This window comes from Acromyrmex echinatior, chromosome 5 (genome assembly GCF_024713525.1).
Source record: "Acromyrmex echinatior isolate Ae372 chromosome 5, ASM2471352v2, whole genome shotgun sequence".
In the NCBI taxonomy this organism is placed as follows: Eukaryota; Metazoa; Arthropoda; class Insecta; order Hymenoptera; family Formicidae; genus Acromyrmex; species Acromyrmex echinatior.
The window spans coordinates 16,573,231-16,596,267 of NC_141856.1; the positions used below are offsets into that span (position 1 = coordinate 16,573,231).

A 23,037-nucleotide genomic window follows, 5' to 3' on the forward strand; every position below is an offset into this window, starting at 1 on the left:
AGTCCAATTAAGGGATCGGGATCTTGGCTATCTGACAGGAACGACCGAGAACCAAGAGTCATTACAGAAAATGTCTGAGAATGAACAGAGAATGTCAACCGAGCGTATGCGAACATGTCGTTAGATCGTTAAAATACCACTTCGTGATAGTATTGAAGAGGCTCCTCCTTCGCCGAAATCTTGTTCTAGAGGAGTTGAACAATTCCACATTTTTGCTGATAGGAGATTTCTTGCTGATAGAACCTTTTTCACATTTGTCGTTATTATCCGTATTGATAGTCGTTATTAGAAACTGCGTATAGTTACGGATTCAATATGATCTTTAATGAGATTAGAAAAAAATGTGTTTATGTTGTATTCAATGAAAGGTAGAAAAAATAAAATTAATCAAATATTTGAAATTTCAAATGTAACTTAGAACTCGGGAAATATATCTTATATATATTTACAAGGCAACGCTTATGCAGTGGTATTGAATAACTTACTTCAAGCGTGACTGATAAAATAGGGGTTTTATAATACGTTGGCTTATTAGTCAGATTAAATATGTGCCGTTGACAGGTGGCCGGATTGGTAAACCACCTAGAGATCAAATGACCTCGGTGTATACCAGTAGCGTGGAACCCGATACAGCGAACGGCGAAAGTAGCCGAAGTCCGCGATAATTTGGCATACAACAGAGAATTCTATACATGTCTTTCGGTATTGAGCGCTCGTGCGATCGCCAGCTGACATGGTTGCCTAAGTCAAACGAAGCGCCTCGTACGATTAAGGGGAATCTCAATTTACTTGGTCGCCGGAGATAGAGTTATCACACGTTGAATATTCATTCATTCCGACACGTGGCATCGTTCAACCCATGTAAAATATCCATTCAACTTATCTTACTTCAAAATACGTTATCCGAAATTTAAGAAGCGTTTAATGAAAATTTAACATTTCTCATTAATTTATAATTAGCTATCATTAAGATTATATCTGAGAGATATTGAAAATCCTGTCAAAATATCAAGCTTCGTTCTAATTAATTCTGACTGTTACGGTATCTGTAATAAATTGACGGTAATATAGAAGGTATGCTAGCTAAGATGATCGTTTTCTTTCATTTCTATCTGAAATATTCCGGGGGCACGACCTAGTTTAATTAAAGCGTCGCGTAAAGTTAATTTATGGGAAAAGCAACGGAAGCCAATTAGCCTAGAGCCACTTCATTCATCCATGGGACTCCCTTATCGACTTCTCCCTTTTTTCTCCCTCTTTCTCTCTTCTCTCCGAGACTCTCTTCTATATCGAGGCTCATTTGTCCATGGACCGCCTTTTTTTGTTGTTGTAATCTCGTTATGATCTTTAGGAATGTTGTATGTGGACGCAGCCTCTGACGACACAGCGCGTCCTGTACACGAAATGGCTCTGATAATTAAGCGCTCTGATTACCTACGTCGGGGAATAGAACACAGTGTTGCGTGTGGAATGACTCTGTCGAAATAAGCCGGCGCGTTTGTGGCCCGGTCGGCTCCCATTCCGACGATCAGTCTCTCGTAACACTGATGTATGACTACAAAGATTTGACGAGAGTGAGCGCCTGCTTAGGTGCCAAGAAAAATGTGCGGCGCGATGATAATGATCCCTCGCGAGCTACCTTGCCCGTCTAATTATCCACGTGGAATAATTTAGACCATCACGTCTCACAACTTCATCTCACGGCGCCAGCACGACTTCCAAAGCTTTGTTATTAACTTCCGAATTTTTATGGACTTTACGGGAGACTTACTTTCGGTACTAACGGATGCGTCCAATATAGTATATCTCGCGGCGGACGTGCAGAAGCAATTTCCGGCCCGAGGTACGAATTATGAACTTGTAAATATGCGTGGTTGAAACGAGGCGAAACTGGCTCGTCGTTACTATCAGCGGCCAGCCACCCGTTCTTTTTTCGCGTCGAAATCCGGCAAAGGCCAATTTGTCGAGATCATATGCAGCCGCTCGTAAAATAGAGCATTCCCTCCACCGGGAGTTGCCCGGAATATCAATGAGATGCAGACCGCCGAACGCCGTCAGCAACTTCATGGGAACCGAGCAGCAGCAGGCTCTCGCTCGGCCGAAGAATGGCCGATATGCTAGGAACACAGCGACGCGATTGACACACACTCGTACAAGCTCAGAGAATCGACAAGATCAGATCGCCACGTTGGTCTGAACTCAGCCGGTCGGTCCTTTATAAATCCAAAGCCGCAGCTGGCAATTTCGAGCCGCCTCCTCTCTGACGCGCTTCCTGTAGGCGGGAATGAGAGATGAACTGCGGAATCGTAATCGAATCGAGTACTTGCATTGTTTCAGGTATCCCGTTGTTGCGCGAGTATGATAACAGTTGTTCTGTAGGTACTTTAAGGTGTACGGAATATAATTCAAATTTAATTATTGGTAGTCCAACATAATTACTTTCATATATGAGATATCTAATTTTTTAATTCAGCAAAATCATCCTTTATTATAATAGTATGTAATAGAGAGTATTCTCTAATAACATTTTTTTGTAGTCACAATTTTTACTTTTGTGACATATTTTAATTTTTAATGAAAAAAGAAATAAGAGCGTTTTAATTCGTGCATCTTAAAAAAGAGAAAGATTTGTTTTATTTAATTATTTCTATAGTAATTTTTTGTAATGCATAAGCTAAAATGAAATTGACTGAATTAGATTTCTCACGATTGTCTCGTGATGAAATCTGCGCTGTCAAACTTGATGTGGCAGCATGCAACATAATCGCTATATAATAGAATAATTACTAGCTGTCCATGTGATGAATACGGCGAAAAAATGCGATGGATGATCTTCTACGCCGATGAGAACGCAACGATTATGCCGTCTCAATCATTTAAATTCGCTGCAATGTAAGCATCGCATTATGCGAGGATCATTATGACTGTAATTAGGCGTCATGGACAAATCACGGCCGCTTTTGATCGCTTATTTGCAATTCCAGCTTGATTTTCTCAATCAATCTAATTTACGATCATGTCTGAATTCCGTAAAATTATCAAGATGCACGCAAAATGCGAACATCACGCTAGAGAGAATGTTATAACAATAGTCTTCTCGACTTGAATGTTCACCTCTGTATCATTATTATAAAAATTGTCGCCGCTGTGCATTACATTTTCACATAAATAATTTACCCGACTGCGCTAGAAAACCTCCGTGAATAGGTGTGTATGCCTGTGGGCTAAAGTGGATTAATAAATCTCAGGAAGTTGTCGTGACGTGCGTAAAATGCGGCCGCCAATTTCCGGGGCCAAGACATCGATACGTCACGTTAAGTGGTATGAAATTTTTTTGTAAACATGCTGTCAGACATAAACTATTCGTCGCTGTTTGAGTCTAAAATTTTCATCGGTAATGTACCTCCTTCCTTTCAAGCAGATTATTTTTTTCTTATTTTCTCGCACGGTAAAGTTATAGCAGTTCATAAATTTTCTAATGTTATTGAGATCTGCGTGAAATGTAATCGCAAACAATAGTGATTAAAAGGGTAGTTGTGCCATTAAAATATTTTGCGGACAAGATTAAGATAAATTATATATTTTTATGAAAAATATATTTTTTATTAAGGGTATGGCCAAAGGGTATAATCAAATAAACATAAATCAAATAAAAAATAGTTTACTCATACAAAACACACACACACACACACATCTTATGGTTGTCCAATTCTCTGATGCTTTTCAGAATTCCTCTTCTCAGGTTCTTTTATATACGACAGTCACAAAAACCTATGTGATTTTATATGAACCGAAAACTTGCGTGATTCTTTGCATGACATTCCTATCACGATGTGCACTTTATTATATTATAATGATGTGAAAAAAATACGAAAAGTATGATCTGCTCGACATTCGTGAATCTCATTAAATTAGTAGAGCAAGACTTATACGTCGTGGCGAGGGATTTTTATGAATACGATAGACGAATATTGAATTTATACCACCTTTTGTCATCACTCGATTATCTAGCGATCCGTCTATTAAATACTTTGTGCTCTCAATTTAAAAGTGATAAGTAAGTTACATTTAAATCAACGAAAAATTTAAGCATCATCAAAGAAATGATAATGCCGAGTCTTATCGTGCAAATAATGAATGAAATGTGACTTTGTTTATATACACTATCTATGTACATATCTTGTGCACGCCACAAAAACAAACACATTATCAATTTTGAAGTAAAAGATAAATTTTTAAAGTAAAGATAAAGTTCGATAAATATAAAAGCGCAATACGATGTATTTATATCCAAACGTTAAGGATATAGTTATCGCAAACATGAAATAATTTATAAATGAAATTGTGCGATATACTCGTATCTGCTTCGTTACTAATTACAAATTTGAATTTTTAATCGCTCCGGATATATTATCCGGATATATTATATCGCTACGGAATAATTGTAAGATACGATGGTGTTTGATACTTTCTGATAATTGTATTGCTTCGAGAGATAAAATGACATGCGAAGCGACTCGCACTACTTATTTGCCGATTTAAGTGTCGCCACGCGAACGACAACACGGCGCTCGATGGCCTTGCATACGTCGTAACGTATCGCTATCAAAACAAATATCAAGGTCGATTCGTGACTGTATATATAGTGAGAGCAAAAAGTATTCGTACAAGGAAATTTTTTATAAAAAGTCTTATTTGCAGAAAATAAACAGTTAAACAATTAATTAACAATTTTATACAATGAATATATTCTGTTCTAACATACAAATGAATTTCGCATGTATTTCTGATATTATAAACTAAATTTCTCGACTGTACGAATATTTTTTGAGCATCCAAACAATGGAACTTTTAATTTTCGCTTATTTTTCAGATGATATATTTTCTATAATTAATATACATCTTTTTGATATATATAATTTTAAGAAATACAGGCATACAATCTACTTTATGAATAAATTGTTAATTACTCAGCAAGAAATGACTATCAATTAGACGTCAAATGTTGAAATCATCATATTGATATCGATTCGATGACTCATTTCTCGCTGGATAATATTTAATTTTTAAAAATAAAGTTTTTTTAAAAAATATTTTCTCTGTACGAATACTGTTTGTACTCACTATATATATTGTAAAATTCAAACTAAATAATAATACATTAAATATTCTGCTCCTTCTTTTTACATTAATTTTAGTATGTGAGATGTTATTGTATTGTATATTTTACACTTTGTTAGAGAAATTCTTATTAATACTTATTAACTCTTAAAACTTTTTTTATCTTTTAATAACAATTTACAATTGATGAATACATATTGTATATTATATATGACTTTCGTCGATGCATAAAAATCGAAATCGATTCAAAATATACTTTTCATATTTAAATTGTATCTTTTTAAAGATTGCTTGATTTATTTCATAGCTGGGGTTCAATTTATCAATTTTTAAATTTTAATTTTCAGCACTGCATAAAATACTTTACGGTTCGTTTCAACCAATCATTCAATGAGGTGATTAATGCGCGTGAGTTAATCTTAGGAAACCGATACTCTACCTCGAATCTATTTTAATCAAGATCAAGTTGGAGCTCGAAATCGTGATTATATCTGAATGGTGTGACCACAATTTTATCAGTGTGACGTTTGGCATTTTTTCATAGCAAGTATGTAACGGTGTGTCAATTGTTTTGTATGTGTGGATTAATTGGATAAAGGAGCGAATGAGCGAGTGTCGCCGAGCAGATAAAGTCAACACGCATTCCTCGGTCACGCTGGTTGGCCAAATACAAAGGAAACAGACTTCGAAGCCCGAAGTCACGTTTGTCAGGATCGCGTGGGAGTCTGAGGCCGAATTGGTAGATGAACTGGAAAATTGCTTACACCCACGGCGTTCGGTACAACGGAATTGTCGTAAAATTATATGGGGACGGGATGACAAATGCGTCTCGTTTAACTCTTCGTTTCTTAATCGGTTTTGTGTTAAAGATTTTTCTTTTTGAACTACGACTTACCTAATACGCCTCCCTGTTTTAATTTTATTGTCAGACAATTATGGCTAAATGCTTTAAATATTGGGATATAGTAAGAAAGGAGTATGATACATTCTGAAGCTTGAACTATTGTGATTAAAGTATTTTATGCAGTACAGAAAGTTAAAATAAAAAAAAAATTATAAATCAATACGAAATAAATTTAGATAATCAGGTATATTCTGAATCGCCTGATTAAATGAATAATAAAAAAAAAAACGGCATAAATTCAGTTCGATTTTTGTACATCGACAAAACGCTCATATATATAATATATATTCATTAATTAAATTGTTAATTAAAAGAAAAAAATAAGCCCTATAAGAATGATTAATAAGAATTAATTATTATATAGACGACTCTGACAAATTTTCTAATAAAATGTAAAATATATTATATAATAATGTCTTACTTACTGAAATTAATTTAAGATACAAGGAGCAGAATATATACAATATATATTCAACGTATTATTTAGTTTAAAACTTACAGTGGCGAATATCCTCAACCGGCCTTGATATTTGTTTTGGTAATATACGTCACGGCGTAATATACGCAAGGCCACCGAGCGTCGTATTGTTATTTGCGTGGCGACATTCGGATCAGCAAGTGAATAGTGTAAGTACCGCTTACCTTTCAAAAACGATCAAATATTAGAAAATATCGAAAGCCGTCATATCTTATAATTTCCCACACGATTAAAAGTTCAAATTCGACAATCGTAGTAAAGAAAATACGTCGCGTGATTTCATTTGCGAATTGTTTCGCGAATATGGTGCTGTGTTATAAAAGTTTCTATCTTTATCTTATTATTATTTCTTTTAATGATTAGGTATTTTAAATAAATTTAATGAAAAAATTAATCTCATTTGAATAAAAATTAGAAAGAGATGCAGGAAATTGATCTTTTATTAATATATATTTATCGAAATTACTGAAGCTGAGACGCCTTAATCCTTGCAACCCAATATACACGGTGTCATGATTCGCGGCGCATGCAACGAATAACCGATCATTTGCGTCATCTTGATGATAATTAGTACAGGATATAGTTGAAACCGATTAAACGACGTCAGTAAACCGGTGCCATCGCGCCAGACAGCATCTGGTGAAGTATGTAATAATATCGAAAGGCGTTTGTATGCACGTGGGATTTTCATTAGTGTTTTTAGAACGTAATCTCTCGATAGGATTAAAGTGGCGGGCTTGCGAGTGACTTAGCCAGACACGAATATAATTCCATGAGATCCGTTAAGCATGGCATATAATTTCCAGGTTAACTCGCGTTAGAAATTACCGCTCGCGGTGGCACGGGAATCGGCAATTAAACGGCCGGTTTGTTGTCGCGTTTCACATAAATTCGCGCCCCAGGCGACGTTATCTTCGAGACGACGTTAATCACGACGTTTCGTCGCTAATATATGCTACACGAATAGACGTACGCATGTATAAAGTCCCGCGGGCTGTATTGGCGCCGCGAGTAGAGCGAAGAATTCGATGGGTCTAATTTATCGGTCTTAAACAAAACAAAAAAAAAAAAAAAGAAAAAAAAAGCAGAATACGTGAAATTATCGAAGTTGCACGCCTTGGGTGTAAATTGAAGCCGTTTTTATCGCTTTTAAAAACGCAAGCAGTTATTACACGTCAATTACGAGAATGAATGGTCGAGTTTTTTTGAATTCAGAGTAATCTCAAATTTATCACCGCTCGAAAATATTTGCAGCACCTTGAAATTAATTTTTTTTCTAATTTTATGTATCATAAAGATATCGAAATTTATCAGAGAGTCCTTTATAAAAATCTAAAGTTTTAAGATTTATTATAGACACACGTGGAAAGAACAATTTTATTAAAATTAAAAAAAAATTTAATTAACTACAGATCTAAAAGTAATTGTGTTGGATTATCAAAATAATAATTATGTGAAAAATTCAAGCACGATGAGCAATGCTCCAGAAAATTTTATATTCTTACAATCAGCTTGAACATACTACATAATTATTTTGATAATCCAATTATTATTTTCTGACCTGTAGCTACATTTTTAAATACCTCCTCAGCAAAACTGTTCTTTCCATGCACGCACTAAATAAGTTTCAATAACATATTCGATCTTGATATTTGCTTTCTTGGAGAAAACTGGTTTACTTCTATCCTAAAATTAATATTACAAATCTTTACATTTTAGTGATGCTGTCAGACTAAAATGCATCGGCGATATCCTCGCGAAAAATCTCGCGCATTCTGCGATCGCCCGCGGCGTGGTTAACGATGCGCAACGTGATGTCATCGATGTCTCGCGTGCACGTGGATTTAATGTCATCATTCCAGAAAGTGTGCGTGAATCTCGGAGCGTTTTTCGCGTTGCACATCGTACGCGCGTCGCATACCGTGCCCACGCACGTGAGTCAATGCAACGGAATATGACGGCAAAGGGCATTAGGGATGTAGGTGACTTGTTTCTGAGTCATTTACTTCGTAAATGCGTTCGCTTGATAAAAAAAAAAGCTCGTTTTTCTCTTGCGATTGACATTATTGAATAATCCCAATGAATCAATAGATCTGTTCCCGTTGCAATCCCTTGAAATCCCCAAAAACTTTTGCACTTGAAGTGGGATAAATACAATATATTCAGGCGTTGAAAAGAGAGAAAGCGAAGATACTTGAGTTCCAAAAATGCAAGCAATGCGAACAGATCTGAAAATCTACAACTATTCTTATTATACTACAACTATTATTTTTACTTCATAAACTTGATGTTTTTAATAAAGTAGCTGATATTGCTAAAGATTATAATGAGAATTATCGCCTTGGTTTTCTCTGCATAGAGGGTTCTCGAGGGATGTGCAAGCCACGTGCTTGGTTAATTATTGCTAACAAAGAAGTCGCAAATTGCTTTTGAGTGCACAACGTGCGCTCGATTGCATGGCCCGGGCTATTATTACCATACGGTTATCGCCTCTGGTCATTAGCTCGCGAGACCGGAGAACGAACCTCATTAATAATTATCTGCCGTACCCTTGGACTCGCCCGGCTAGCCAAGCTTATCTCTCAGATTTTCGAGGGAAGCCACAAGAGGCGGATTAATATTGCGCAGGTAGCACGTTTCGTGAGAATCTTAATGAAACAGGCTGCACCATCTGGGCACCACGCCTATAAATTAGTCTCTGTGCTAACTTTTAATAACGCTGCACTGTCTGTACTAATCGTTAGGTATCGTTACAGATTACAGTAATAATTGCGGGAGACATTTCACAGGGTAATTTAAATATCCTATCTCGGTGCAGATTCGTGCTAGATATATAACGCGGAGTCGCTTACTTCGGGGTATATTAATTACGAAACCGGACTCTCATTGACGTAAAATGAGTCAGAGCAACGTAAGCAACAGCAGTGGAAGCAATCCATTCACGTTCGTTCTCAGTCAGGTGAACGCGTCATATTCGACCTTTAGTCGCTGTTCTCGGAATTAATATTGCACGATCGTGTGCAAACCGTTTCCTATACATACAATATTCGAAGGACGTAATATTAGCGTTGCCTCACCGTCGTGAGATATTTTTTTCGTTCTGGGGGATCTTATTCTCGAAAAATATTGGAGAAATCTATACGTATACCAAGTATTCTCATACATTTTCACGTACGATATTTTCGAAAATATGATCCTTACTAATTAGACAAAAAATTAATGTTCCTATAATAAGAGTTAGGATGAACCGTCGTCATTAATAGCCAAATACTATAGAGACTATAGACGAATAGCTAAATATTATTACAGACGATATACAGAAATTATAAACGATATATAAAAAATATGACACGTCCAACACATATAGTTCAATTAAATGAGTATGGCATGGTTAGAAGTAACATTCTCTTTAACAAACCTCATGTAAATGTTATACTGCCTTAATATTAATACTTAATATTATATTAAGTAATATACTTAATATTAATATTTGTACGTTAATTTCAATTTTCCAATATCATATTCATTGAATTAAACGCTAAAACAAGGTTACATCATATAATAAAGATTAATTAGGTTATGGATCTCACATTTAATTTACTGATTACCAGTGGCATACTGATATTAGTGATTATCCACTGATTCAGATTTAGAATGATTTTTTGCAATTTGCTTGTAACTCGCGGTTGTGTTGGCTATTGCAATTCATTTGAAACTAGCGGTTGGCTGTTACATATGGCGGATTTCGGCAATCAATCAGAAGTTGCGATCACATTGTTCTAACTCTTATTACAGGAACACTAAAAGAAATAAGCATCTTTTTTTTATTTGATTTTTAAAAAAACATTGCGATCACCGCGAACTGTGTGATTCTCGATGGTGCATCTCGCGATAATCCATGTTACCGCAGTAGCAAAGTTCACGCGTGAGTTGCTTGCGACCGCAGACACAACTGTCGTCCAGAATTGGATTAAGCGCGATGATAAGCGGCGAACCGCAATGGTGGCTACCGTTAAATGGAAGTTTCCGTTCTCTTGAACTTTACATTCAACGGAGTTACGTTTTCTATCATACTCTTTAACTGCGGCTATCTTGCAGAGAATTCTCATCCTTATCCTCATCCTTATCCTAATTCGCCGCGTTCATCTTCATACTGTTATTACTACCTTTTATCTTAGTTCTTCGTCTCCGTAAGGGTCTCCTTTTGCGTCTCCTTTTATCTTCTTCTCGTTTTTTATTCTTACTACTTACGATCAAAGTCCAATTATATCATTCAAACTATCACTTTCAAATCTAACAGTATAAACGCAATTGATGCCAACTCAAAGAAGTGATAAAATATCCTCGCTACATTTACACGATATTCTGCAAAGATGACGAAAAAACTCGATCCAATATCGAAAGGAGATTGTTTTTTCAAGCAGATCCCGTTTTTACGTTCTACCACATTTCCCCGTTATTGGCCAGTGTCGCGCATTCCCGGCGTATTATTTCACGTTTCTTGCTATGCAAAGGACTATTGGCTTCTTGCAGTCGTTCCCCAGCAGTGTTTCTAATCGCCGTGAAAAACGCCGCAGGTGCAGCCGCGCTCGCGCGTGCGTGCGTGCGTGCGTGCGTGCGTGCATTGCCATCTACCTCTATAGAGCGAGAATCTTACGCAGCTTCTTCTTCCTCTCCACACATTTCTTAATCCGCCAGAAGTATCCGCTGTTCGCGGGGCAAAGGTGCGCCGTCTACGCAGCATCATGTTTTTACGCATCGTGTTATCCCTCGCTCGAGGCATTTCCACGATCCTGAGAGAGATTCTTATTTCCACTTCTTCCTACATTACTCGTACGATTGCATCGACGCGGGTGATTGAGATCACGCGAGTACTCGCTTCCTCGTCAATAATACAACATCGATTTCACCGAGAGATGCTGTTTCCAGATTCGTCAGATGTTGGACCTCATGAATTTTTTATTGATTTCGTAAATTTTACAGAGTTGTATAACTGGGATATTTTCTACAAGTAAACGCGTCTCTATATTCTGTATCGTTGCCGGAGTCTCACGATGCTTCGTGATAAAAAAAAAAACGTGATCGCGCTTAGATGAGGTGTTTCTCTGATAAGACCACCTGCGCGCCTGGGTTCTTTTCAGATAAAAATCTCGCGCTTCACGTAGTCTCGTCCATTGGTGGTCGCATATACCCAGTGCTCGCTCGAGCTTATAGGAGCTTATTTATAAACAGTACCAGCCACCACAATGGTTATTGTTTCAGCGCGGTATGCGAACGGCGTTGTACGCGCCGCCTATTTATGACACATTATGCGAAAGCGCACCCGATAGCGTGAGTATTGCATTTCGTGCCATTGTGAGATGGCAACAATGATATCCCCTGGACCATGCTGGATGTGCCTTGGCATCAGTGCATAAATCATGATTCGCGCACTTCGCGCCGAACGCGCACGTTCTCGCGAGCTCGATGTCGCTTCCCAATTCTTTTTCTTTGTGAAATTTAACCAAAGCGAGGACTGTTTGTTTTTGCAGCAGGTGCAAAAATTTTATCCTGACGTAAAAATTTTTTTTATATTTTTACCAAATACATATCATGGGTGCCATGGAAACTGTAAGAAGTCAGAGAATTTTATAGAATTTTCTGAAAAATTAAAATTTCTAGCATTAAAGAAGTTTTTGGAATACTATCAATTTAACAATTAAATGGAAACAGTGACAGCAACATTAATAATAATTTATATTGCATTGTTAAATTGCTCTCTTAATAAAATATTTGATTTCTAAATCAGAAAAATGCAAAATACAAAAAATTTTTAAATACTATTGAAAGTATTAGGGAAAAATTATAGAATTTAGGACGGAATTTATGACAATCTTGAATATGTGAGAATTTTTTTCTTTTGCATGTGGTAATTTACAGTTCACGATACATTTTCCGATAACGCCAAAATGACGAAATTTTCAGATATCAATAATTAGGGATGTCATTACGTTACAAAAAAAAAAGCAGCAGGGCACATTGGAATTATCTGGCGCAGGAAATAATATTTCCGCAACGCGAGAGTTACGTGGCGGCGAATTCGAAAGGGAGAAAAGGGAGAAGAGTATCCAGCTCGGTATGCAAATTGGGTTTCGGTTCGATATAGTTGACCGTTGTGTATGGTTCGAAGGGCCGAATGGGATCAACATTCGCCATATATCCTTGTAATTAAGTCGGTCCCTCTTATTAAGCACCGTACATTCGCTAGTTATATAGAATCGCTGATTAAAGGACGAAACCCGTAGCGACGATAAGGACGTATTATAATGAAGAGCTTTATTTTCTAAACGTTGAGAAACGTAGGGAGTTAGAAGATGTAATTGGCAGGGTATAGTCGGTATTACAAAAATCTCAGTGGGCGTCCATGAAAGTATCATTATAAAACCGCCGTGTTCATGCAATGTTTTAATACCTTAATCTAACGCTGTGATCAGCAATGTTTATCGCGACGGGGACAAGCGGAGGCATCTCCACGAGTTACTTTTAACCATATTTTTCTCGTGTCTTTGGTTTAATTCTCTCTTATAAGGAGCTAGTGAGCTACATTTGTACGCGGGTTTAATCGGCATTTCAGTTTTTATAGCTGTTAGAGTATGATCCGCTGACTATCTCGAGCCGTGGATAAAAAAATTGTCGATTCTAGCAATTCGAAATATTTTTTTCAGATCCTCGATACTCGCGAGAGTATCATTCGCCAGAATCTTGGTTCCCATTCTCCCACTTTTAGTGGCGTGCGGCAAGTTCCAGTCGCTCGCGACAGCTTCGCCGCGCCGCATTCCAGCCACGCGCCTTGCCTAGGAACACTGGCGTAACTATCGAACCTAACGAGACGATTTGTCAAGATCCTCTTACGTGTCTTTTCCGATAAGAAAATACTTTTCCCTCTTCTGAATGGCACGAAACCCAATCGGCAGCAAAGTAGTAGCGGTGATCGACGCAGAAATATCCGGTCAATGTTCGTTGATTGCCTCATACATTACGTTTAATGACAGACAGATGTTTTTGTAATTTTACGTTTGTCGCAAACAGGACAGGTTCGAACGGACGAAGAAGTTTAATTCTTTAGTCGACAATAATCTCTCAATCTGAACTTCTACTAACAAAAGACGCTACATTAATCGCTTAAAACGTGAGCTTTCGAAATGATTCGATTATCGATTTCATTGTGCGCCACGTCGAAACTTGCGAATTTTTATACAAATTGTTTCTAGAGCATTAGAGAGCTTTGATCCAGATGTCACAATAACTGATATTTTAAATACAGTATACTTATATTATCGCAAGGGTGTCTGTCTTTTATTTCTCACCGGGATATTTTTGCTAATTTCACCCCTTTATCACCCTCCAGATTATAATCGGCAAATGAATTTTTCTGAATTTCAGATATCATCGATCTCACGAGTCAACATGCGGCGGACTCATCGAGAAAATCGCGAGTATCCACGCCACTGGAGGTCTGCTAGGTACAGCAAGAGCAGCACGAGCCGGGCCTGCAGAGTCGCGGTCGAGCGGAGGCGGTGGGAGCCGTCCTCTCCATCGTAGCGAGGAGCGAAGGAGAAGCAAAAAGGAGTCGGACGTCGAAAAGGTAAGAGTCGACCTGTAGTAGGGGCGAGTGGTGAGAGGTGGTGGCAGCGATGGAGAGAAACTGAGAGAGAAACTCGCTGCTCGCTCGGGGATGAGAGAGACGAGAAACGCGACACAATCACGTCCTGCACGCGCCGAGCCCCGAGCCCACTTTCAGACTCTGTTACACGAGGCACCGATTCGCTCGCTTCCATCGATTTCCCGGATGCGTCAAATTCCTCCGTTAGCTTCGCGACTTCCATCGAATATCGAATAGAATATCGAATGGATGTTGCTTTGAAATTGATGATCAATGACAAATGTCTGGTTCGCGATTATTACTCTAATTTTCCAAGAGACTCCATTTAGACTGAAATTAAACGCTACTCGCTAAAATATTCGCGACGTATTTTTGCCATTTAGAACGTTACTGATGCGATAGAAATTACGATACGATATTACGAATTCTAACTCGGGATTGTTTTTAAACTTGTTCACAACCGGATTGTGATTCCTGTGAGAATACAGTAATAGCAGAAAAGGTTCCTATTCGTCTCGTGTAACATCGCGTTGGCCACGACGGCCGCCGCAGGCATATAGTGGCGTCTGACCCATGCGCTTCTAGTGCTGCAGGCAGCTCTGAAGTGTGGGAACTCCTCACCTCGGAGCCTCCCGACGACCTTTGCCGCAACCTGCAACCGCATATCTGCCTGCACTCGGCATAGATATCTCTCCGACGCGCCTTTTTTCGTGCCGGTGGTTTCGCCGGGCCGAATGGAGTCTTCATGGTAACGGGTTCAGGGTAGACCCTATTAACTGTGACGTAGTCCGCATCGTTTCGCCGGTTCGCTAAGAAAACAGCACCGAGTTTGATTACGCGCCACAGGCAATTGCCGAAGCAGCGTTTACCACTCGCGAGCATTTATCTCGTTCCATATGTGCTTTTCATCTCGATATCGCGACGTCTCGCGTATCCGTGATGGTATCCTTCGGGCGTCTTTTGTGCTCGCCTCGTAACACGCCTTGATATTATCGTTATATCGTTGTAATTAGGCGGAATTTCTCTTCCTGCGATCCGACGGTAGACGGTTTGATGTTTGACTTGACTTATTCGTTGTAATACGACTTATATTGGTACGTCATACGTATAAATTATTCAAATAAAATGTAATTTTTTTTTTATCATAATAAATCGTATTACAATGACGAGTTTCCTTTAGTTAATATTCTCATATAATAGTTTCATATATTCTTACTTAGTTTAAAACTTATTGTTGCTTTTATTTTCGTTATTACTTCGCTACTCGTTTCAAGCCTCTTCTTACGGCGGAAATCTCGCGAGCAAGGGTCAAGGAAAATTACTCGACATTTAGAGGGAGGGAGAGCAGCAGCAGCATGCTCGAGGATCGCAAGCTCGCGGCTACCGATTCGCGTGTCAGAATCGTGCTGGTGGCGCGTTGCTTTGAGATTCCTCCGTGCGCGCGTTTTCACGAGAAGAACGTACTTACGATCATAACCAACGCTTCGGTTCGGAATAGTGGATCGTGAGGGAATTCTTCCCGTCGATCGCGTAGGGCAGTCTTCCCTGCAGCGTAGGTTCGCATGTACACTCTCGACAATTTTCTCTCCTGCCTTTTCGGTTCCATACCACTCCCTGGGTATTTATCAGTCGATCGTTTATGTAATCAGAGGCACGGTATCGTGGGATGTAACTCGTGAGTAATGATACGTCTTTTATCGCGTTCTTTCGCATTTTATATAATTCGAGTGTATAAAATCGCTGCCACAAAGGTTTACGGTAGCATTAACGCACATAACATACGTGTACACGCGTATTTTTCAGTTAAAAAAAATTTAACATCCCTAAAGGGTTTTTGTAAATCTTTGCTCAACGATGATTTCCTGATTTCAAATTGAAATTGATATCTGGGATCTTTGATGTTTACATTGAGAAAAGGATGCCTAAAAATATATTTGTGAGAAATATATTTATTTCATTGAAATAAAATTTTATTCCTAACAAATAGGCCATCTATTTTATTTTTTTTTTTTTCAGCAATTACTGAGATATATTTTACAGAAATGAAATATATTTCACAGTAAATAAGATATATTTCGTAAGTAACATTTGATAGATATTTAATTTGTCTTTTTACTATAAATAGTGGAAAGAATGAAGTGTTCGAAACGTTAATAATGTCAGCGATAAAACCAATGATTAATGAGTTACAAAAACTTCAATCTTCTGATTGGATAAGGATCACAGAGCCGCGGAACGAGATACTTCGTCGTGACCCTGCGAGTCGGAACGAGTCCTGCGGTGCGCGACCGTGATCTCCGATCTGGATCGGTCCGGTGATCCGGTTTGTAGCTCCGTCCCGAAGGCGAAGGCTTACAATTACTACAATGGCGAAACGGCTTGAGGGTGTATTCGTTCGTCGTGCGACCTAAGTACAGGCTGCGGATCAAACCTTCGTTCGCGGATCGTTACATCCCCCGCGATTCCATCGTCGATGATTACTGCCCGCGCTTCGAAAAGGGGACCTTCGAGCCCTCCAGCTGCGTTCACATGCGCGAAAAGCGTAGTCACTCTCGAAATTGCGATTGGTCGCCGATGGGAGGAACGCCGGCAAAAAATATCAGATGTGATTGTAAAGTGACGGGGCTGATTTCGAAATTATGCCCCGGCAAGTTTATTTTCTCCGAAATAACCGGGAGTAATCAATCAAAAATAGGTGCGCCCGAATGTTATATTTAGATAAACAGGTGCTTGTTTGTTAAGGAAGATTGCGCAGATATCAGTGGCGCGAGTGCTGCTCCGATACAGGTGTTTCGAGGATGCTCGTGTATTAAATCGTTGAACGCACACTTACGTTCGTCATAATCCAGTTGATTCAACGTAGTTAGGCGACTGAATGTCTAGACTCGTTAAAGGTCATATGGCGAACGGGCCGTTAGAATGGCTTACTGTCCTTGAAGCCAATCGCCATGCTGTCTACGTCTTGTAGCTCTTTTAACAAGTTCTTTTAATAACTTGAACATAAAATATCTTAACACCGACTTAACATTGACTTTGAAATGCTTAATCAATGAGAAATAAATCTATTTTTGGACAAAACTAATTCGTTCGAAAATATTTAAGCACTAAGATTTGCTTGGTCCGAAAATAAGTTTATTTCTCTTAGTTTATTTCTCCAATTACATCAATGTTATTTTGACTTTAAGCGAGATTTAGACATGTATCTTTATCTTTTTTTCTAAATAAATAAAGACGTATATGTTTAAGTTTCGCTTAAGGCTAAAGTAACGTTAGTACAATCGGGCCTTACGATTATATAAATATATAATAATATACGATTCCTCGAATAATTTACGATTTCTCGTTAGTTCGATACAAAGTGTCATTATTTAAAGCGTTAAATTAATTTCAAATTTAATTCATGAAAGTACGATCAAATTTTCCTTAATTTTATGAGATAATATCGATAATTCGCGTGAACATTTATTATTTCATCGTTAATATCGATCGCTAACCGACATATGTAATTCATCATTGTAACTTGTCACGTACACGAAAACTTGTTCTTCTTAGCACGTTATACAAAATTTACGTTGATCAATTAACAGCATTGGTATCGATTTCTCAGCGTCTCGTACATTAATCGTCGTCTACAAAAGGAACCGCGCGCAGCTTGTCTTTCATTCACACGTCCGCTGCATCTCGTCTTTCGATAGTCTAAGGATTCACTCTTTAATTGGGCGCCGTTGATGAACAGATCTCATTTGCATACGCTTTAACGAAGCCAAGAACATTGTCCGCTCGTAGCGCGTAACTGATATCGAATAATTAATTAACGAGACGTACTAGCCTTTTATCGTCTTCGACATGTTCAAACTGGCAGCGTCGAATCAGTTTACGCGTGTCGCCATGTTTAGTAATTAATGAGCTGTTTGATTAATGTTCCGTCTGTTATAGGCGCTCATGCGGGACTAAAAAAAATCAAATCCAACGCGCATTAGAGAATAAAGCCATGTACTCTCGTTTTATTATCGTCGAGATATCGCCCCGTGGTTATTATGATTAATAATTAATGAACACCTTGATGAAGGGCGTCTAATAGTCGCGCGTGTAACTCGATTACACGCGTATGTTTTAATAGTGTTATTAAGTTTATATTACTGGAGTGCGCATAATTCTTCACATTAGAACACCATTCTGAACGATTTCTATGGATGAATATCAAATACAAATACTAACGTAATAAATATATTTAGTAATGTATTTTTTATCTGTGTTCTTTCGTAACCATGTGGTCGAATCGGTAGATGGTTTTTATAAGCGAGAAATTAATGTGCTACATGTTGCTCGAATTAGTAGGAGATTAAAACATCTTAGAGTTATGCAAATGATTATGAAATTTTTTTTATAAAATCGCAGGAAGTGGTATATGATGACGCAACCGACGACGTGTAAAAAGCACGAAGAAATAAATCTCCAGAATTTAGTTCGATCGCGTCGTCTGCTCGTTAAACGATCCAGGTGGATGCGAGATGCTTTTCTTGCCGGTACATTTTTGCCATCGTCGGTTGTGCGCTCGACCACGCCTGCGGATACGCGAACTTCGACGCGGGAAAAACGCCGACATCATCCGGTTAACGTTCCCGAAGAGGCACGCCAATGTTTCGGATCGCTTAGCTCGAGCTATCCATGAGATTCTTTGATCCCCAAGAAAAAAAGTAACACAAGCGACGGTTACCGCTACATGGTCGCATGAGATAATTCCTCCGTGTAATATCTTATTGAAGAAGTGGTTTGAAAGAGGTGCAATAAATTAACACTTTATTACTTATATTTAGGAAAAAAGGAATACCATAAAAATAAAAATGGATTCAAAATGTTCTAATTTCTTTTTGTAAAAATTATTTTCTAATACCTTCAATCTTTTATATATTTTAAAAATCGGAACTTGTATCCGAGAGAAAAAGGACTTGAATTTCGTTCTATTTAATTGTTCTTAAACTTGAATTTTTGTTATTATAATTTGCATGTCATATAATACACATAATTCTTGCAATAAACTCGAATATCAGATGTGGTCACTTTAAATGGATAGATAAGATATATCTCAAGTATAGTTTATTTTACTCACAAAATCTTGTTTTGTGAGTAAAAGGGAAATAAAAAATATTGTCTAGATACAAGGAGTCTTAAAATGTCATTATTTTTCCCTCTATCTCAGGATAATGTAAATTAATGTAAATTAATGTAACTACAATATAATATACCAGTAAAAAAATATAATTATACTCTTTAAATTCTTTAAAATGAAATTGCATTCTAAAGAGTGAAAATTAAGCTTGAAAAGGAATGGCTTAATTTTCAATCTTTAAGAGTGACATTTCATTCTCCAGAATGAGCTTTTACTCTAAAAGTTTTAGAGAGTGAAATTAAAAATTTTTTTGAAGTATTCTGAGCATTCCACTGATCAATTTACGTATCTTCAAACCACCTATCTACTTCAAAATTAAAAAGACTGCAAGGAATGCGAGGCCACGAAGTGAAATAATGAAAAAAGGAAATTATGCTTACTTTCTTTTTGTTTGGGAGCACAAGATCTTGAAGATATATAGCAATTTTCGTTATCGTTCGCACTTTGCGACTTTTACCTTAGTTTACTTTACTCCCGGTGACGGTCATCTGCTACAAGGAATGGCGCGGGCGGTTGGTCGGTCCTCTATTTATTTTCTCGTCTCCAATTAATTTAGCCGGAGGAAGCGTGGCGTGGTCCCGAACGAAAACAAAGCAATCGCGCTCTGGTATCTGCGGTGGCGGGCTGCCCGCTCGTTTAATTAGCGAGTGTTGTGCGAGCAAAAGGGAGTCGAGAGCGCTCCGCGTCGGGCCCCGTGGGTCAGATATCGCGTAACAAGATCTTATTCAGTGTTCGGTGCACGGAGGGTTAATGATGCTATCGCTATACAGTGCCAAAGCGATCGCATTACAGATACGATTCCGGCGTATTCGCATGGAACGACCGCGACGGGGAGGCGCGTACGACGTTCGATATTTCTTTAACGATCCGCCGCTGCGATTCCACGTGGCCGGCATCAAGGCCTCTTCTCTCTGGGTCCTTTTGTTCCGAAGTCGGGAGCGTTGTCGTGCTGCCGGATGTGGATTCTCACATCGAGCTGTAAATCGCGCTTGAACCGTGCCGCGTGTCGCGAAATCGCCTCCTACCAATCGTTTTTAACCCTTAGTACCTATATATGATTTGGTTCTTTATTAAACATCATGAGCATTCGTGTCCCGGGTTAATTTTCGTCACTTTAACAAATATATATATAAATGATTAAGTGATTTTTACGTATACTTTAATTTCTTTAGAAAATATTTATAAGGTTGTATAATATATTTAAAAAAAAATGTATAAATGTTATTCTTGATGCGTCTAGTTTTTCGAAGAAAAGAAATGTGCACGAATGACCTAATCGTATATAACTAATCAAGGGTTATGCTCTCGGCAATATTAAACTTTAAAGGCACAGTCGATTTTTTAATTGTAAATTCTGATAGATAAATTTAAATCTAAAAAAAGAAAAATAAAAATAACAATTCGACTTCTATAATGATAAAAATTCGTTATTAAGCTTTCACAAATATGTAAGAATTTTTTTCAGGAATTTTTTATACAGTTCGAAATAATATAAAAATCGGAACTAATCTTCTTCGAAGATTCAGATTGTTGGACGAAGAGCGAAAATATTGCAAAAGGTTAAAATTGCATAATATATCGGTTTAAATATATTGCCCGTTTTTTAAAACGTACTTTATAAATGTTCACATCGTGATAAATAAAATTTTCTAGGAAAAATTTCCTATCTCCTGCGACGTATAAATACGTATTTATACGATTGTCACTATCAGCCAGATATTTACGATCGCACGAAGTGTTCGTCGCGATGCGGACTGATGTTAGCATCGTAGATCTCTTCGCCGAAGGTGGGCGACAGGTACTTAAAATTCTCATTTCGCAAATGACGAATCGCTTATGGTGACTCGGCGCGTCTGCAGGACACTCTTTGACTTAGTCGACGTCAAGGACGCGCGATCTCCCAGTTTCTTCGGCGTCTGTGGGAACTCAAACCTTCTCACGTCCGCGTCGGCGTCGGCGAGCCGCTTCTCGCAATGTTCTTGAAACGATGGGAAGTATCTACTTATGACTAGACAGATTCTCACAATTTATTCTTAAATTATAGATGCTCGCGGAAAAATATTTTGCTTTGGCCACTGATTGGATAATATAATTACGATCATTATATTCAAATCTGCATGAAGATGTAAAGTCTCTTATAAGAAAAAAGTCATTTTTGAATTATTAAATCAATATCAGAATACAAGCATTTTTATGTATTTTTGTTCTTCGTCTTTGAAACAGCAGATAATGTATAGAAAAATTTAAACGATGTTTTATGACAGGTTTCATTTCGCTTATTATATACAATATTACATAAGACGGATAGGTATGTATTGCGCACAAAGATGGGCGGGGTTCCGCAGTGTGTAAATGCCACGAACTAATTGCTATATTAATTGCTTTCTGGTGTATATTATTGATTAAAGATGAACAAGTATCCACGGTTATCCGATAGACAGACGATTCACTAAATTCGTGTTTGTTTAAGCGCAACCTTAATAGGGATGACCCGTAGTAATTTGTACGAGGTATCAGTGCAGGGATTCAATTTCGACGTGATTTTTTATTAATTCAGAACAAGGGATGTTAATTGAGAAAGCCTCAACAAACTTCGGGCGTGCTGCACTTTGAGAATGATTAATTAAAGTTGCGTGCGTAGGCAGTAATGCAAGTAAATGAATGATATAGCAATTACTCGGTAGAATTTATTATTGTAGCAATGACGTGAGATACAATGATTCGGCGCTTTTATTTATAATATATATATAATTTTATCATTTATACGCAATTATTTATAATCGGAAGTTATTAAATGCATGTACATAATTTACGGTTTTGTATAAGCGAATTATTTCGGTGGACTTAATCAGTGCGGGGAATTCTATTCTATTTCATCTTAGGAGCTACAAAGTACAGTAGAACATATTGATAAATTATTTTATCAAACAAAATTTGGTCTTCTACAATTTGTTTGTATTTAGAAATCTATTATTTATCACATAGAAATTATACCCTTCACAATTGCGTTTAGTTATAATTATAAGTTCGTAAGATATTAATGTCGTTGCTGCGGCCGAGTGTTACGCAGCTTCACTGCGAGAATGGTTTAGCCGGGGACACAGAGACCTACATTGCGTAGTTGCGTCGGCGGTTTCAGGGTCGCGAAGACAGAGACTTCGGGAGAGTGCGGGTTTTCGTGGAAAGGCCGTAAAGTCGCGACGTTGGCGAAGAGAGACCGCAGATTTATACGTAGTAAAGGCGAACGCCTCCGACCGACGACCTTCTCTTCGATGTTTCCTTCAACCCTTTTTACTCTTCCCCAGTCAGCTGGACACGCGCAGTACATAAGGACGAACATTAGCGTTGCTCTCGCCGGTACTTACGGATAGTTACCACGCGGCATCGTAAATTATTGCCCACGCCCCGAAACTTTTAGTGCCGCGCCGGGCGTTTGGAGTTTCGACCGGAGGAACCACCACGTTGGGATTCCACCACGTGGATCCTCTAACCTCAGCGTGAGGTGCACCGAGGGCTCTTCGCCTGGTCATCGCTCCCTCCGCTTCACTCTCACGGTGAATGTATCTTTCGGAACTGTACGTAATCTTTTATCTCGGCATGTTGTTTTGAAGATCGGATTCAAAAAGACTCTTTTAATTGGCTCGCGCTTGGCGCTGTTCAGCCTTCAGTCTGGGAGATACAAACGGCATGAAACACGAGCTTTTCGTATCCTTTTGTAAAAA

General features: G+C 38.2%; 1 protein-coding gene across 1 annotated transcript in view; it reads left to right on the plus strand.

The window, feature by feature from the left end:
* Positions 1-23,037, plus strand: part of LOC105147952 (uncharacterized) — a 241,637-nt gene that overhangs the window by 81,730 nt on the left and 136,870 nt on the right. The window contains exon 3 of the mRNA XM_087406164.1: positions 13,926-14,127. Coding sequence (XP_087262290.1) covers positions 13,926-14,127 — 202 coding nt within the window. The remainder of the gene's footprint in view (positions 1-13,925; positions 14,128-23,037) is intronic.